At 41.9% G+C, this 18425-nt stretch overlaps 1 protein-coding gene across 7 annotated transcripts in view; it reads left to right on the top strand.

Annotated features, from left to right (window-relative positions):
* gramd1b (GRAM domain containing 1B) overlaps positions 1-18425 on the top strand; it is a 246854-nt gene that overhangs the window by 44425 nt on the left and 184004 nt on the right. The window contains exon 2 of one of the 7 annotated variants that reach the window (XM_062961375.1): positions 16651-17468. The exons of 3 other annotated variants lie outside the window; for them this stretch is intronic. In XM_062961375.1, the coding sequence (XP_062817445.1) occupies positions 17089-17468 (380 nt within the window). In that variant the 5' untranslated portion in view covers positions 16651-17088. Of the gene's footprint in view, positions 1-15990; positions 17469-18425 lie in introns of those variants that run through there. 3 more of the 7 variants (XM_008113751.3, XM_062961382.1, XM_003222810.4) reach the window with 3 other exon arrangements.

Below are 18425 nucleotides of genomic sequence, written 5' to 3'. Positions count from 1 at the left end.
GTTTTTTTTTTTTTAATACTGATAAAGTATATCCGTGGAATAATTTCCAGTGTAGGAGAAAGAACTCTTGCCTATTTGAGACAAGTGTGAATGTTACAATTAATCACCTTGATTAGCATTGAAAACCCTTGCAGCTTCAAAGCCTGGCTGCTTCCTGCCTGGGGGTATCCTTTGTTGGGAGGTGTTAGCTGGCCCTGGTTTTGCTCATATCTATAGCAGGCATTCTCAGAGGTTGTGAAGTCATGTTGGAAACTAGGAAAGTAGAGTTTATATATCCGTGGAATAATGTCCAATGTGGAAGAAAGAACTCTTGCCTGTTTGAGACAAGTGTGAATGTTGCAATTGGCCAGCTTGATTAGCAGTGAATAGCCTTGCAGCTTCAAAGGCTTGCTGTTTTCTGCCTGGGGGTATCCTTTGTTGGGAGGTGTTAGCTGGCCCTGGTTTTGCTCACATCTATAGCAGGCATTCTCAGAGGTTGTGAAGTCTGTTGGAAACTAGAAAAGTAGAGTTTATATATCCATGGAATAATGTCCAGTGTGGGAGAAAGAACTCTTGCCTGTTTGAGACAAGTGTGAATGTTGCAATTGGCCAGCTTGATTAGCAGTGAATAGCCTTGCAGCTTCAAAGCCTTGCTGCTTCCTACCTGGGGGTATCCATTGTTGGGAGGTGTTAGCTGGCCCTGGTTGCTTCCTGTCTGGAATTCCCCTGAAGAACAACACTCAGAAAACAGGGAATTCCAGACAGGAAAAAATCAGGGCCAGCCATGCTTCTGAAATACGGCCATGCAGCCCGGAAAACTCACAGCAACACAACATTGTACCTGTTGAAATCTCCCAGAAATTTTTAAAAAGGAGAATTCACCATTTAGGAAACCTCCATGTGCTCTTTCCATTGGGAAGTATCCAGAGTTTTGCTAGCAAATACTACCAGTATATGGGAACATACAGCGTTATGCAGGTGCAAATGTTTTCTTAAGATACAGGACATTCAAACATGGCCATCTTATATAATTCAACCATTCTATTCGATATAGGAGCCCCCGGTGGTGCAGTGGGTTAAACCGCTGAGCTGCTGAACTGGCTGACCGAAAGATTGGCAGTTTGAATCCAGGGAGTGCGGTGAGCTCTCGCTATTAGCCCCAGCTTCTGCCAAACTAGCAGTTTGAAAAAATGCAAATGTGAGTAGATCAATAGGTACTGCTTCTGTGGAAAGGTAATGGCGATCCATGCAGTCATGCCGGTTACATGATCTTGGAGGTGTCTACGGACAACGCCGGCTCTTCGGCTTCAAAATGGAGATGAGCACCAATCCCCAGAGTCGGACACAACTAGACTTAATGTCAGAAGAAAATCTTTACCTTACCTGTTTGATATATAAATACAGTACCATCATATACACAATTCATTCTAAAAACCTTTAAGCATTCTTTAGACTGATTTCTGCATCACCATTATTTGTTATTTGTTTTCTGTGGCTGAAGACAGTGTACTGTTGTGTCGTTTTCTGTGGGTCTTAATTACGGACTTTTCTGTTTTGCTAAATTGCTATACGAAAGCAGAACTTCGTGAATTATGAACAATCATGAACACCATGTGCTCCATATAACATTGGTGTAAATTGCTTGGGAATCAATGATTCAACAATTGTTTGAAAGTGTTGAGAAGGATGGAGCCGGAAAAAAAGTCTTTCACCTCCCATGATCTGATTGAAGCAGACCTTTGTCACAAGGACTGTTCTTTCGCTTTCCCACAATGAATAGACAACACTCCAAGGGACTGGAATACAACAGATTTCACTCCCACAAAAGAAAGACCAAATAATCTAATTTTTTCTCCTTTGCTGGAGAGATAGCATTCTTATCTATCCCTACAGTTTGAGCTGACCTTGTTCAAGGCCAAGGTTGAAATAATTCTGAAAAATAAGGCACAATGTTGACATGTTATACAAATGAGAAAAAGATGTAAAAGCCTCAGACAGTCATAATTAAATATACTAAGGGATTAATTTACTGCTATCCTGTAGAAGATGAATGGAGTTATGTACTTGCTGATACTGATCAAGCTGGAAAAAACCACAAGTGATGTTTCCACACTGTAAAATTAATGCAGTTTCGCTCCACTTTAACTCCCAATTCGGTTTAACCATTGTAGTTTGGTTTTTTTTTATCATGTCAGAAGTGACTTGAGAACATACTGCAAGTCTCTTCTGCTGTGAGACAATTGGCCTTCTACAGAGACGTTGCCCAGGGAACGCCTGGATGTGATAGCTTGGAGGCTTCTCTCATGTCCCTGCATGACAGACGAGAGCTTAACCCGTCTTGTGGATTCAAACCAGCAACCTTTGTGTCAGCAACTCAACCTTCAGGTCAGCAGTTTAGCCAGCACAAAGAGCCACCGAGGCTCCTAGGGCTGGGCTATGGTGTAGCTGGTTAATAGCTGGTTAATAAATCACTACTGACTGAGCGGTCATGAGATCGAAGCCTGGGTCGGATTGAGCTCCCAACTGTTAATAGCCTAGCACACTGCCCACCTGAGCAGCTCTAAAAACAGTTGCATCTGTTGAGTAGAAAATTCTAGGTACCGCTTTATGCGAGGAGGCTAATTTAACTAATTTATGACACCATAAAACCTGCTAGCAGCATGCGGAAAGGAATGAGGAAGTACTACCATCAAGGACCCGGTGTCATATGTGGACAATGAAGTGGCAGCTCCCCCTGTGTCTGGAATCGAGCATACCCTCATGAAGCCGGAAGCTGGAAAATGTTAAATTGCCTCTGTGTCTGTCTATATGTTGTATGTCTAATAATGGCATTGAATGTTTGCCATGTATATGTGTATTTGGATACTACTCAAACTGCCAAATGCCTTCAGGGCAGCTTGCAACTATAACCCCCTGATACATGAAACAAAGGAACACCCATAAAGATACTCATTATAGATTTTGGACTATTTTCTTCAGACTTCCTATTTTTTCTTTTAATCTTTCTTCCCATTGTAGAATGCAAAGTGCTGCAGTCAGAACTATGCAAATCGGGTACATGTGTGCAAAAGCAACTCAATGCACACAATGTTTTTCTCGGTGCCAAAAAAAAATAGATTCTTTCAATTTTTAAAGTGAAGTGGTGTATGCAAGAATCCTTGCTTAATTCACAGTTACGGCTTCATCCTTTCCCCATGCGAACGATAACATAATCAAGTCTTTTCAGAGAAGTCACGCAGTTTTGGGTCTGTCGGACAGTGAGTGATGTTTGGTTTCTCACTCAGAAAAAAGGGCAGCTGTTCCAAGGGGTGGGATGTGCCTGCAAAAGGAGTCATTTTCCCTGCTTTGCTGCTTTTATAATTACTATAATCTCTCATAACTACACTTTGTGGAGGAAATGGAAAAAAACAAATATCAGAGTTGAATTTCCCCATCATGTGGGAAATGCCAATGCTCCCAGAGCTGCTGCTTTGGCATGATCTAATTTTAGTGCTTCCATCCAATGCTTTATTTTTAGGCTTTGATTATGTTCTCCGATACTTTTAGAATTGATTAATCAATATCTTAATGTGCTGTCGAAGGCTTTCATGGCCGGAGTCATCACTAGGTTGCTGTGAGTTTTCTGGGCTGTGTGGCCGTGTTTCAGAAGCATTATCTCCTGACATTTCACCTACATCTATGGCAGGCATCCTCAGAGTTTGTGAGGTCTGTTGGAAACTAGGCAAGTAGGGTTTATGTATCTGTGAATGATGTCCAGGGTGGGAGAAAGAACTGTCTGCTTGAGGCAAGTGTGAATGTTGCAATTGGCCAGCTTGATTGGCATCGAATAGCCTTGCAGATTCAAAGCTTGGCTGCTTCCTGCCTGGGGGAAATACTTTTTTGGGAGGTGTTAACTGGCCCTGATTGTTTCCTGTCTGGAATTGCCGTGTTTTTTTTTAGTATTGCTCTTTATTTACTGTCCTGATTGTAGAAGTTTTTAAAATACTGATAAAGTATTTTTATGGAGTCCCGGTGGCACAGCAGGTGAAACTACTGAGCTGCTGAATTTGCTGACCAAAAAGTTGGCAGTTTGAATCCGGGGAGTGGAGTGAGCTCTTGCTATTAACCCCAGCTTCTGCCAATCTAGCAGTTTGAAAACATGCAAATGTGAGTAGATCAATAGGTACTGTTTCTGTTGGCCCTCCATATCTTTTTTTTATTGTGTCAAAAGTGACTTGTAGCATGTGTGAGAGAATTGGCCGGTCTACAGAGGCCTTTGGTGTCAGCAAAGGTAAAAACCTTAGGTTGCAGAGTATCAAAAGAAAAATATAATAAAGCTGCAGCAGAAACAAAGCCCCGAAGTAATGTGGTCAAATAAGAAGCTACATTGTAGCATAAAGTCATCTTACTTTATTGCTGTAACAGAAGCATAATACAGGAACAAAAAACTCAGAGAATACAGGCAGAATGCAGAGAATACATAAATGAAAAACATAGCTCAACCTGTATCTGATTGATAAAGCTCAAAATACAAGCATACTACCAGTTAAAGGTACAGACCTACTGGCTAAACATGAACTATATAATTTTTCAAACATTATAATACTTTCAACATTTGGGGAGCTTACCATCCTTACCGATGGTCTTATGAGACCATCTAGATGACCTTTGGAGGTCTCTTTACTTACCCATGGTCTTATGAGATCGTCTAGGTCAGGGGTCCCTAAACTAAGGCCCTCCAAGGTCATTGACCTGGCCCCTGTCTTAAACTTTATACTTAGGGTTGACCTAAGTCTACCTGGTCTTTGGAGGTCTCTTTGCTTACCTATGGTCTTATGAGATTGTCTAGATGGCCTTTGAGGATCCCTTTCCTTACTGATGGTCTTATGAGACCATCTAGATGGTCTTTGGAGGTCTCTTTGCTTACCTGTGGTCTTATGAGATTGTCTAGATGGTCTTTGAAGGTCTCTTTGCTTAGTTACGGCCTTATGAGACCATCTAGATGGCTTTTGGAGGTCACTTTCCTTACCTATGGTCCCATGAGACCATCTAGATGGTCTTTGGATGTCTCTTTGCTTACCTATGGTCTTATGAGATCGTCTAGGTCAGGGGTCCCTAAACGAAGGCCCTCCAAGGTCATTGACCTGGCCCCTGTCTTAAACTTTATACTTAGGGTTGACCTAAGTCTACCTGGTCTTTGGAGGTCTCTTTGCTTACCTATGGACTTATGAGATTGTCTAGATGGCCTTTGAGGGTCCCTTTCCTTACTGATGGTCTTATGAGACCATCTAGATGGTCTTTGGAGGTCTCTTTGCTTACCTGTGGTCTTATGAGATTGTCTAGATGGTCTTTGAAGGTCTCTTTGCTTAGTTACGGCCTTATGAGACCATCTAGATGGCTTTTGGAGGTCACTTTCCTTACCTATGGTCCCATGAGACCATCTAGATGGTCTTTGGATGTCTCTTTGCTTACCTATGGTCTTATGAGATTGTCTAGATGGCCTTTGAGGGTCCCTTTCCTTACTGATGGTCTTATGAGACCATCTAGATGGTCTTTGGAGGTCTCTTTGCTTACCTGTGGTCTTATGAGATTGTCTAGATGGTCTTTGAAGGTCTCTTTGCTTAGTTACGGCCTTATGAGACCATCTAGATGGCTTTTGGAGGTCACTTTCCTTACCTATGGTCCCATGAGACCATCTAGATGGTCTTTGGATGTCTCTTTGCTTACCTATGGTCTTATGAGATCGTCTAGGTCAGGGGTCCCTAAACTAAGGCCCTCCAAGGTCATTGACCTGGCCCCTGTCTTAAACTTTATACTTAGGGTTGACCTAAGTCTACCTGGTCTTTGGAGGTCTCTTTGCTTACCTATGGTCTTATGAGATTGTCTAGATGGCCTTTGAGGGTCCCTTTCCTTACTGATGGTCTTATGAGACCATCTAGATGGTCTTTGGAGGTCTCTTTGCTTACCTGTGGTCTTATGAGATTGTCTAGATGGTCTTTGAAGGTCTCTTTGCTTAGTTACGGCCTTATGAGACCATCTAGATGGCTTTTGGAGGTCCCTTTCCTTACCTATGGTCCCATGAGACCATCTAGATGGTCTTTGGACGTCTCTTTGCTTACCTATGGTCTTATGAGATCGTCTAGGTCAGGGGTCCCTAAACTAAGGCCCTCCAAAGTCATTGACCTGGCCTCTGTCCTAAACTTTAGACTTAGGGTTGACCTAAGTCTGAAATGACTTGAAGGCACACAAAAACAATCCTTGGGGAGACTGTGAATCGGAAAAAGTTTGAGGACCCCAGCTGTAAAGTTTTGCCGTAAGTCAGACAAAACTTGAAGGCACACACACATGTTTTTTTTCTGTGCAAGATGACCTTCTGTGATGGTAAACCGCAGCCCCAACACAATTCCCTGTGAACCAGACCGATTGCATCTCGTTCTCCTTTGCCGGCACCGTCCGTTAACACCTCCCCATAACCCTGGTCCCCTTTGAGAGGCTTCTAGCCGCAGAACATTCTGTACCGGCAAGCAAGGAAGAATAGGAAGGGCCCTTTGTGCCATGATTAAACTCCGCGGTGGAGGAATCTCCATTGAGATACTGACAATTCTCTGGCAGGATGTTTGATTAATATCTCAAGATCAGAAATCCAGAAGTAGAGATGGAAGGAAAGCGCACTCCCCTTGCTTGGGGTTGAAGCGAAAGGAGGAAAATAATGGGAAAGGCACACAATTTCAAAATCTTCACCGGTATTGTATTGAGTTGGGTTTCTCTCAAAAGCACAATGCATTGTGTGAAAAATATATATATAGTGTGGTCCTGTACAGGTTGATTCAGCAGCAAATTCTATCAAGCACAGTGTGATTTATTTCCAAGTAAGAATGTATATCTTAGCAGAGAGATGTGTATATCAGGTGGAACTCTAAGATACCATACATAAGGAGCAAAAACAGAAGCTACAAAAAAAGTTACAAAAAGCGTTATTTAAGAGAACTACATACATAGTGGAGTCCCAGTGGCGCAGCAGATTAAACTCTGAGCTGCTGAACTTGCTGACCAAAAAGTTGGTGATCCAAATCCACGGAGTGGGGTGAGCTCCTGCTGCCAGCCCCAGCTTCTGACAGTGCAGGCAAAGGCCATTCTCCATTTGGCCATGTGTGGAATGAGTGGTCGCAAGTAAAAAAAAAACCCCACATACAGTAGAGTCTCACTTATCCAACATAAACGGGCCGGCAGAATGTTGGATAAGTTTATATGTTGGATAATAAGGAGGGATTAAGGAAAGGCCTATTAAACATCAAATTAGGCTATGATTTTACAAATTAAGCATCAAAACGTCATGTTATACAACATATTTGACAGAAAAGGTAGTTCAATACGCAGTAATGCTATGTAATAATTACTGTATTTACGAATTTAGCACCAAAATATTACGATGTATTGAAAATATTGACTACAAAAATGCATTGGATAATCCAGAACGTTGGATAAGCAAGTGCTGGATAAGTGAGACTCTACTGTACTCATATCCATTGTTGAGAAATCACATAGCTGGGTTGCTGTGAGTTTTCCAGACTGTATGGCCATGTTCCAGAAGCATTCTCTCCTGGTGTTTCTCCCACATCTATGGCAGAGTTTGTGAGGTCTGTTGGAAACTAGGCAAGTAAGGTTTATATCTCTGTGGAATAAAGTCCGGGGTGGGAGAAAGCACTCTTATCTGTTTGAGGCAAGTGTGAATGTGGCCAGCATGAATAGCATTAAATAGCCTTGCAGCATCAAAGCCTGACTGGTTCCTTCCTGGGGGAATCCTTTGTTGGGAGGTGTTAGTTGGCCCTGATAGTTTCCTTTCTGGATTTCCCCTGTTTTTTGAATGTTTTTTCTTTATTTACTGTCCTGATTATAGATTTTTTAAAACACTGATAGCCAGATTTTGTTCATTTTCATGGTTTCCTCCTTTTTGTTGAAATCGTCCACATGCTTGTGGATTTCAGTGGCCTCTCTGTGTAGTCTGACACGGTGGTTGTTAGAGCGGTCCAGCATTTCATGAAGATTCATGAACCCTTGAGGGCTTCAACCTGAGTTTTAAACATTGACCGTTTACCCCACATTTTTGTAGAAAACTCATGTCATTTCACATATGTCCATGGTCAAATACAGCTTTGGGGAGAAGAGTGTTGGTAAATAACTGGCAAATGTTGATGTTTCCCACCATGAAGGAATGCAATCTATATATATAAAAGGGTAATGAAGTTTCGGCCTACGACAAAACAACAAAACTACACATCCCAGAAACACTAAACTTGGCAGTACAACCCCTCATCCATGCCTCTACCTTCATACAACAAAAAGAAAAGAAAAATAAAGTCCTCATTAGAGGGAGAGGAATAATTGTTTTTATCCAATTGCTGCCAGTTAGAAGGCTAAGCTCCGCCCACTTGGTCTCCTAGCAACCCACTCAGCCCAATGTTAATAAAAGAATAAAAAATAAAATAAATACAAATAATACAATAAAAAATAATAAAAACACTAAAAATACAGTAAAATATTCTAATAACAAAATAACTAAAATAATACAACAAAATAATATAAATAATAAAGATAAGTTACAATAAAATTAATTTAAAAAATACAAATAACGTCCAAAAAAATTCCACAAAATTTTTTAACCAATACCACTACCACTTTGCCACAGCAACGCGTGGCCGGGCACAGCTAGTCATCTCTATTTTTGGAAGGTTCCTTTTTGTAGCTACTCAGGGACTAAATTCAAGTTAGGACATGGATTAAGAGGAATGGGTGCTCATAAGGAATGCTTTCAGGCTAGGACAGCGACCAAAGTATCTGCTGAGTCCTAATGCGCTCGCTCTTCAAACAAAAGAGGCAATACACCATTTCACTGGAGGCCTCTTCTACCATCTGACAATCTCTTATACATGGTGGCTCTTCCTTCCTCGTTCTTTAGTCTTGTTTGGTTCATAATGAATGATTGGGGAGATCTCTGCGAGGCACAACAAGCCAGGCGAGAGATTTTTCACTTGTCTGCAAAACATTTCCCAAGCAGCTCCGCTTGGAAAGAAAAGCAAAAAGCAAACGACATCTCCTCCCCAGGCACTTATCTAATTTTTTGGAATTTTCCTCTAATGGCCCTTCTGCCGAGATGGTGCGTAATAGAGCAATGATGGATAGAAGTGGAATATAGGAAGCAATTTCTACATACTTTATTACGGCGCAGTTTTACCCCCTCGGAAGACGGAACTGCCTCTTTCCCCGGCTGTGTGGCTTTGGGGGGTATTCAGAACAAGTTTTAAACATTTCTACTTATTAGCTGTGTGCAGAGGGGAAATGAGAGTGATAGCTCCCTTGTGGACATCGCGTTCAGCACTTCACACTTTGCCTGGCACATTTCCTGTCTTTTTTCAGAGCGGAAAAAAGACCAAGCAATTAGGATATATATATTTTTTCAGGAAGGCAGTTAGGACTGATTCATAGTCCTACCTTTTGCCGGCGTCTGCTTCTCAAAATGTTGCAGCACTCTTGAGATGAAAAAAAATCTGAATTTTTGAAGGAATGAATGGGCAAGAAATAGGTGGTAGCACCACAAAGAGGGTCAGAGAGAGAAAAAGAGAAAATTGGAAATTATATCTCATATCAACCTAAACTTACCTATTTCCTTTAAGCATATTAAAGGCATCATATAGGTAAAGGTTTTCCCCTGACTTTGCCAGAGTCTTTGAAGTTCAGTCTTGAGGTCCTGATAGCGGCTGAGTTTTTCCTGTTGTTTTTTGTCAATGCGACTGTCACCTGGGATGGCGACATCATCATCATCATCATCATCATCATCATCATCATTTTATTACGACACAGCAAACAAGATAGATATGCTGGATTTCTTATCACAAAATCACAAGTCGAACACTTCCCAAGTGTCTAGGACTGTGTGATGTATTTTTGGATGATGCGTGCAGATCCCAGTAGGGTGGCCTTTTGCAGTTGGCAGATTGTGATTTTGTCAATGCCTATTGTTTCCAAATGCCGGCTGAGATCTTTTGGCACGGCACCCAATGTGCCGATCACCACCGGGACCACCTGCACTGGTTTCTGCCAGAGTCTTTGAAGTTCAATCTTGAGGTCCTGATAGCGGCTGAGTTTTTCCTGTTGTTTTTCGTCAATGCGATTGTCACCTGGGATGGCAACATCAATGATCCAAAACTTTTTCTTTTTCACAACTGTGATGTCTGGTGTGTTGTGTTCCAGAACTTTGTCAGTCTGGATTCGGAAGTCCCACAGTATCTTTGCATGCTCATTTTCCAATACTTTTGCAGGTTTGTGATCTCACCAGTACTTTGCTGCTGGGAGGTGGTACTTGAGGCATAAGTTCCAATGAATCATTTGGGCCACATAGTTGTGCCTCTGTTTGTAGTCTGTCTGTGCGATTTTCTTACAGCAGCTGAGGAGATGATCAATGGTTTCGTCAGCTTCCTTGCACAGTCTGCATTTTGGGTCGTCAGCTGATTTTTCCATCTTGGCCTGAATTGCCTTTGTTCTGATGGCTTGCTCCTGGGCTGCAAGGATCAGGCCTTCTGTCTCCTTCTTCAGGGTCCCATTCGTGAACCAGAGCCAGGTCTTCTCCTTATCATCTTTTCCTTCAATTTTGTCAAGGAACTTTCCATGCAATGTTTTGTTGTGCCAGTTGTCAGCTGTAGTTTGTAGTGCAGTTTTCTTGTACTGATTTTTTGTCTGCTGTGCTTTGAGGAGTTTCTGATTTTTGACTTCAATCAAAGCAGGTTCTTCACTTTGCTTTACATATTCTGCCAGGGCATGTGCTTGTTTTACATGTAAGAGTCCTCTGCCCCCTGATATTATGATGATGATGATGATGATGATGATTATTGACTCCATCAAATGTGTAGGCCTGACTATATTTCATTGCAGAGCTAGCAACTCCGTTTTTTCTATGGCACTGTATTGTGTTGACATACCGTTAGGTGTTAGCGTAGTGCCAGATAATTTATTCTGTTAACGTACCATCACATGTTCTTCTGAAGTGGACAAATCTTTAAAGGAGTGTCCAACCTTGTCATGAGATATAAAGAGAGCAGCTGGACAGTTGGTTCTATACATTTCTGTGATTTATCTCATAGCAAAGATGTAAAGCCATATAAACAGGGTGTGTGTTTTGTTTGTCTGTTTGCCTTTCTGGCTGGGCCAAGTTTTGACCACAGGCTCCATTGACCTGAGCGGCCAGAGCAGATACTTCCACATAATTGGAGTGGGGGGAGGAATGTGCTGCGCAAAGACATTTTGTACTTGCAAGTTGGTCCCCTTGTGATTAATTGTGTGTGCCGTGAGCCGTGACCCATGGCGAAAGTGCTGTGCAGGTAAGGGAAGGAAAGAAACCCTAAGCAATCGCGAGGGAGGCCATTTCTCCCCGCTTCAGTCTGAAAATATCAGATGGATAGAAAACTCCAAGAAGCAAATGTCAACCATTAATAACAACCATTGCAATACACCTCTTATGATGACAAATGGGGTAGCAGATGCCGAGATTCTGATTTATTGCATACTCCGAAGTGATACACACATGCACAGTTAGCAAGATAGATGGGTCCCACTTCTTTTTTGTTCCCTTCTTTGCCTCTCCACAAATGAAGCTTCAACTACAGCACAGTCCTGTTTCTGTGGGAGCAGTATCCACCGTTTCAGTTAACTGCATCTTAAAAAAATACGTTTTCTCTAAGCAGGGTTTTTTTATGGCCATGTTCCAGAAGTATTCTTTCCTGATGTTTCACCCAAATCTATGGCAGGCATCCTCAGAGGTTGTGAGGTATGGAGAAACTAAGCAAGGAAAGTTTATATATCTGTGGAAAGTCCAGGGTGAGAGAAGAACTTTTGTCAGTGCTGATTGTGTTTAAGAGCAGGCCAAGGCCTTTACGCACTGCACCCAGTGTGCTAATCACCACTGGGACCACCTTGACTGGCTTGTGCTAGAATCTTTGCAGTTTGGTCTTTAAATCCTCATATCATGTCAGCTTTTCCGGTTGCTTCTCTTCAATCCTGCTGTCACCTTGGATGGCAACATTGACGATCCATACTTCATTTTTTAATATGAGAGTGAGGTCGGAAGTCTTGTGCTCCAAAAAAATGTCAGTCAGAATTCGGAGGTCCCAGAGTAGTTTGACATGTTCATTCTGTGTAACTTTTTCCGGCTTGTGATCCCACCAGTTCTTTGCCATAGGCAGATGGTATTTGTGGCACAAGTTCAAATGGATTATTATTATTAATTATTATTATTATTATTATTATTATTATTATTATTATTATTACAAAGGCTGGATGGTCATCTGTTGTGGGTGCTTTGATTGTGCTTTTCCTGCATGACATAAGGAGGTTGGCTAGCTGGCCCTGGGGTTGCCCCTATGATGCTGATAACAAAAAGAGCTGAATGGCTATCTGTAGATTTGTGATTTTTTTTTCCTGCATTACAAATGAGGCATGTACAATTAGTTCACACAAACACACTCCATCCATCTGTCACTGACAAATTTTAAAATGCAATGTGACTCCACTGTGTCCAAAGGTTTGCTTTTGTCTGGTGTAGGTATATGTGTGTGTATATATATATATACTGTATATACACACACATTATATATAATATATAATATAATGTATAATATATAATGTAATATATAAACATTTTTTGAGGCTCTGAGAGAAAAATTTGTTCCAAAAAGGACTCAGCGGCTGAACAAGTTTAAGAACCCCTGACCTAAATGTTGGTCGTAAGCAGAAAAGACACATAAAACCAAATGATAAATGCTAAGCCTACACTTATATAAATCTCACTGATTCAGTGAGTTTACAGTGGTCGAGAATATTAGCTTGAATTAAGCTGCAATATAGAAGTGGAAGAAAGGCCAATGTTTGTATTTAAACCAATTCTTTTTTTGTCTTTTGTCCAAAGCAACAACTCCTTTCAGCGGCTAGTACTTTTCAAACCTTACAGATAGCCACACAGTTGTATCTCTCTCGTTACAGAGTTCTTGTGTTTCAAAGAGCATCAAACAGGTGCTCAGTGTCCTCTGTCCAAAATTAAAAAGTGACACAGAATATTATGACATAAGGATGTGTTGCCTGGTAATGGGAAAATCTGCTTAGAAAGCTTTGGGTGCCAAGGAACTGTTTGTATAACATCTTGGGGATCGAGTGCTACACCTTTTAAGAAATGCGGATTTCCTTAGGTTGTGGAATATTTTTATTTTATGTCAGCTTGCATAAAAGTTTGTGGAGATTTACATAGATAAGCAGTGTGCTGTGCGATGGTTTGGCTGCTGGATTATGGCTTTGGAAGCCAAGGTTCAAATCCCCGCTCGGCCATGGAAACCCTCTGGGTGATTTTAGGCAGGTCACATTCTCTTAACCTGAGACAAAGGCAAAGGTTAATCCTACTTGAACAAATCCTGCTGAGAAATACCCATGAAAGGTTTTCTTCAGAGTCACATAAAGCACACAACAACATTTTTTAATATTCGAGGCACTTTGTGATGAAAACAATAACAAAACTGCATGGTTATAAAACACCATGGCAGTTGCCTTGCTGCATAATATTCACTTTCCACAGGCAACAGATGTTGATTGTCACATCTCTTTGGGAAGCCGAGACCAAAAATGTCCTCATACCATGAAAAATCCATTAGGTAAAAGAAGGAATCATGTGAGCCACATACCATATATATACTGTATATGTATGTATGTATGTATGTGTGTGTGTATGTGTGTATGTATGTGTGTATATATATATATATATACACACACACATACATACACACATACACACACACACACACACATACATACACATATATACATATACATACACACATATTATATATAATATATAATACAGTAGAGTCTCACTTATCCAACATAAACGGGCCGGCAGAATGTTGGATAAGCGAATATGTTGGATAATAAGGAGGGATTAAGGAAAAGCCTATTAAACATCAAATTTGGTTATGATTTTACAAATTAAGCACCAAAACATCATGTTATACAACAAATTTGACAGAAAAAGTAGTTCAATACGCAGTAATGCTATGTAGTAATTACTGTATTTAGGAATTTAGCACCAAAATATCATGATGTATTGAAAACATTGACTACAAAAATGCGTTGGATAATCCAGAACGTTGGATAAGCGAGTGTTGGATAAGTGAGACTCTACTGTATAATGCATAATATATAACGTAATATATAAACATTTCTTGAGGCTGTTATATGGATAAAGTAGGAGGATATTGGACGAACTGATTTTAAGCATATGTTTTATGTTTTATATTTTATATTTTATACAGTATTTAACTGGTTGTAATACATTTTTATATGTTGTTGTTTTAATGATGTGTCGGCATCGAATTGTTGCCAATTGTACGCTGCCCTGAGTCCCTTCGGGTGAGAAGGGCGGGATAGAAATATTGGAAATATATATATATATATGTATATAGTCCTCAGGGAGTTGAGTCCAGTGGAGTTTTTGGGACCTTCAATACTTCATCGCTTTTCAGACAATCTGTCATTGTTACCTCCCAAAACCAAATCACATCTGACATTTTCAATGCTAGCTGAAATGCTAATTGCGGGGAGGAGCTCACCACTACGAAATAACATGACCCTCACCCAGAAAAGTCCCCAAAAGTGACCAAGAATGACTTAATATCATTTCTGGTTGACCAGAATGGTAACCACAACAGCACCCCACAGACCTCTGAAAGTCCAGAGAAGCTGAAAGTTGGATAATGAAGCCCTCCAGATAGTCCCATCCCTGCGAGTAATGTCTATTCAGTATTTTCCTCTCCATTTTAAGTTGAGATGTACTACATTAGTGGTTCTCAACCTGTGGGTCCCCAGGTGTTTTGGCTTACAGCTGCCAGAAATCCCAGCCAATTTACCAGCTGTTAGGATTTCTGGGAGTTGAAGGTCAAAACATCTGGGGACCCACAGGTTGAGAACCACTGTACTACATTAAAACATTTGTGCTGGGAACTTCTAACTGGGCCAATATTTGGAGAACTGATGCCATTTGCAAGCTTCCTCCATGCAGAAGGTTACATCCTATATTTTGAGTTGACTTTCTAGTCAAAACACATGGTTTCTTTATGTTATGATTCTGATTCCATTGTTTCCTTCTGTATGGCACACCAGAGTCCTTTCTTAGATGGTTTCTTCTCTTGTGATAGTTATAGTGACTTCTCCATTAATACATTGTGGGCAAGGGACAAGTTGCACAGGTGGCTTCTGACTGTGGAGTAGCAATTAGGGAAGCGAGAGGAGCATCTAAAAGGAGCATGGGGCCACCAAGAAGCCTTGATCACATTCAAATAAATGGCTAATGAGTCCTTGTAAAAAGGGAAAGGTGGCATAGCTGAGTCCATAAGATAAATAGGATACTGATGGAATCGAGCATAAAGATAATTAGAGAGTGCTCAGCTTGTCTCCGAATGAACCCACCTGCTGCTGACCAGCATTTGCTTGTCTCACCCACCATCACAATTATTCAGCGGCTACAAGTGAAATGAAGCTACCAAGAGATACCCTTTCTCTCAGTCCTGGATCATTAGCACTGTATGTTTTTTCCAACATAGTTGCGTTTCTTTGCATCGCCTTTGTAGGGAGGTTAGGTGATTGTTGAATCTTTCCCCTTGTGTGCTGCTTGTGATACTTTCTCGCGCTGTTTCATCTGATATGCGTATGTGTCTCTGCATGCAGTCTGTGAGTCTTTCTTAACTGGAACCTCTGTACCAAAAGCATGTCATTTTGGAAGCAGCTCCGTACCCAGAAACCACTCCCTCTTTTGCTCCTTAGCATTCTTTTCCATGGAAATGTATTCTAGGGTTGTGGAAGAAACAAAAACGAAGGTCCGGCAGGTTCATTAACACTCTGTCAGATGAAGAAATTGATGCTCAATTCAGATGGGAAAAAAAGTATCTTTGCTTCAGGTTTTACTTCTGATTGTGTTTGGTGTGATAAACGACAATTTGAAAGGTGTCCATGATAATAACAATGATGATGATGATGACGTTCTGAGATGAAGAAATTGATGGAAAAAAAGTCTCTTTCACTTTGCTTCAGGTTTTACTTCTTTTTGTGTTTGGTGTGATAAATGGCAATTTGAAAGGTGTCCATGATAATGATGATGATGACGATGACGTTCTGGCTGATAGTCTCCTTGAAACCACCTGCCATTTGTGTCTTTCCTTCTTCCACTGTGTGTGACTTGAAATAGAAGGCATTCAGGAAAACAAACTCACAACAACTAAGCCTGGAGGTCACCTACTTCCCCCTCCCTTTGCAGGGTGGGACATTGAGCATGGAAATGTGACATGGAGGGTGAGCCCAACCAATCACCTTGTATGAAAGGTTTGTTTTCATTCCTCTCCACCCTTCTGTGTCTTTTATTCTGTGTCTGATTGGAGCAAAAGCACATTCAGTAACAGAGACCTTGTCCCTTGAGTTAAGAGTATGGTTACACTGTCAGCAGCTGCCGGAGCTTATCAGCTGCTGGAAGTGGGGAGACTCTTTCTTTCTCCCCACACACACACTTCTTCTTTGTCAGTTTTATTTCCTTCCTCCTGTCCCTGGCTCTGTGTCTGTCTTTCTCTCTCTTCCCCCACCCCCATTTCTTTTTCTCTGACTTTCTCGCAGCTCCTCCTCACTTTCCATTCAGTCACTCGGAGTGCTGTACAGATGAGAGTTTTTCAGCTGAGCCCTGGAGAAGGCGTTGATCCACCATGCAAGGAGGCAAAGAAAGAGCCAAGGGAAGCCAGTGCTGGTGGTTGTCAACTCAGCTTTTGTCCCTGATGCATAACTGGATGGTGTTTTGAAGGAGGAAGAAAGTTCTCTTCTCTTAAGGTCACAGGACTTGGGTTGAAACTCAAGAGCATGTTGGGGCTGCTCTGCTGGTGGCCTTGAGGCTCTTCCTTGTTAAATGAAACCACTTGAGGAACATGAGATTTCCGACTGGCGAGGGAGGGAGGATGCCAAGCTGGGTGAGAAAGGAGCAAGGCGGGTTCTGATTCTTCGGTGTGGCTTGCACTGAGACCACGGTGGGGAGGGGGTGAGAAGGAGAGCGCCTTGGAGTAGATGAAAGTGGGAGGAGAAGTGACACAGGAGCTGGTGCCAATTGCCAAGATGACCGAAACCCTTCAACTCCCTGCACTGCAAGTCCCGGAGCAGCAGGAGGTGGAGTGTGCCCAAGTCTGGTCCAGCTCATCAACGCCAACCTTGCGCCGGAGGCGGTTCAGGATGCGGCGCACGAGGAACATTCAGGAGCAGAACCTGGAGGCCGCACCGCCCTCGAATAAGGATTTCCTACAACTTCCCTCCATTGAAATCACCCCTTCCAGCGATGAGGACACCCCCTGGTCGAACTGCTCCACGCCCAGCGCCTCTCCACGACGCAAGCGCTTTCTGCTCCGCAAGTGGCTGAATGTCAGGGAGAAGAAGGAGTACAGCGAGAGCAGGTGGGTCATCTCTTTCACCTTTGCCCAGGGGGAAACCCTTGAAGAGCAGGAGCAATGGCTTTCCTGTCGACTCCTGCCACTTCCTGCGCATGTGCTACCTTGTTTCTGTCTCCCTCTGCTGGTTAAACTTGATGCCCATTTGGCACTGATTTCTTAGTTGTTGATCTCAGGGAACAAATTTGTAGCTCCAGACAGTTTGTAAGCAAAATGAGAGACAGGCTTAGAGAACAATAGCTATTTGCAAATTTTCTGTATGGTTCCGATAGGCTAGCTTCTACCACCATTTATAAGGAGCCTCTGGTGGCCTAGGGGATAAAAGTCTCGTGACTTGAAGGTTGGGTTGCTGACCTGAAAGCTGCCAGGTTCGAATCCCACCCAGGGAGAGAGCGGATGAGCTCCCTCTATCAGCTCTAGCTCCATGCGGGGACATGAGAGAAGCCTCCCACAAGGATGGTAAAACATCAAAACATCCAGGCGTTCCCTGGGCAACGTCCTTGCAGACGGCCAATTCTCTCACTCCAGAAGCAACTCCGGTTGCTCCTGACATGTAAAAAAACCCCACAATTTATTACTCATATATTAAATCATTGCCAGAGAAGGAGAAAGAAGTATTTGGTCAGGCGTAGTGTAACATTGAGATGCGAAAAGCATGAAGAAAAATAGGAAATAGGCCATAAAGTCACACCTGTAAGCTCTTCTGGACCAGAATGCTGTATTTGCAGATCACATGGTTAATTAACTGATGGGAGTTTTAAAAAATGTTGGTTTATATAGGTATCTGTTGTTTATATTCAACTGGGAGTCTGAAAAGAAACAAAAACAAACCCTGAGAGCTGAGTAACATATATTTCGTTGAGATCTATCTGGATGAGAAATCTGAAATGCATGTCATTCTTAATCATGGTTGGCATTTATATCAAGTGACAGCCTTGATGATAAGACAATTCAAGTTTCATT

This window comes from Anolis carolinensis, unplaced genomic scaffold, assembly GCF_035594765.1.
Source record: "Anolis carolinensis isolate JA03-04 unplaced genomic scaffold, rAnoCar3.1.pri scaffold_8, whole genome shotgun sequence".
NCBI lineage: Eukaryota > Metazoa > Chordata > Lepidosauria > Squamata > Dactyloidae > Anolis > Anolis carolinensis.
This window is presented reverse-complemented; position numbering and strand designations above follow the sequence as displayed.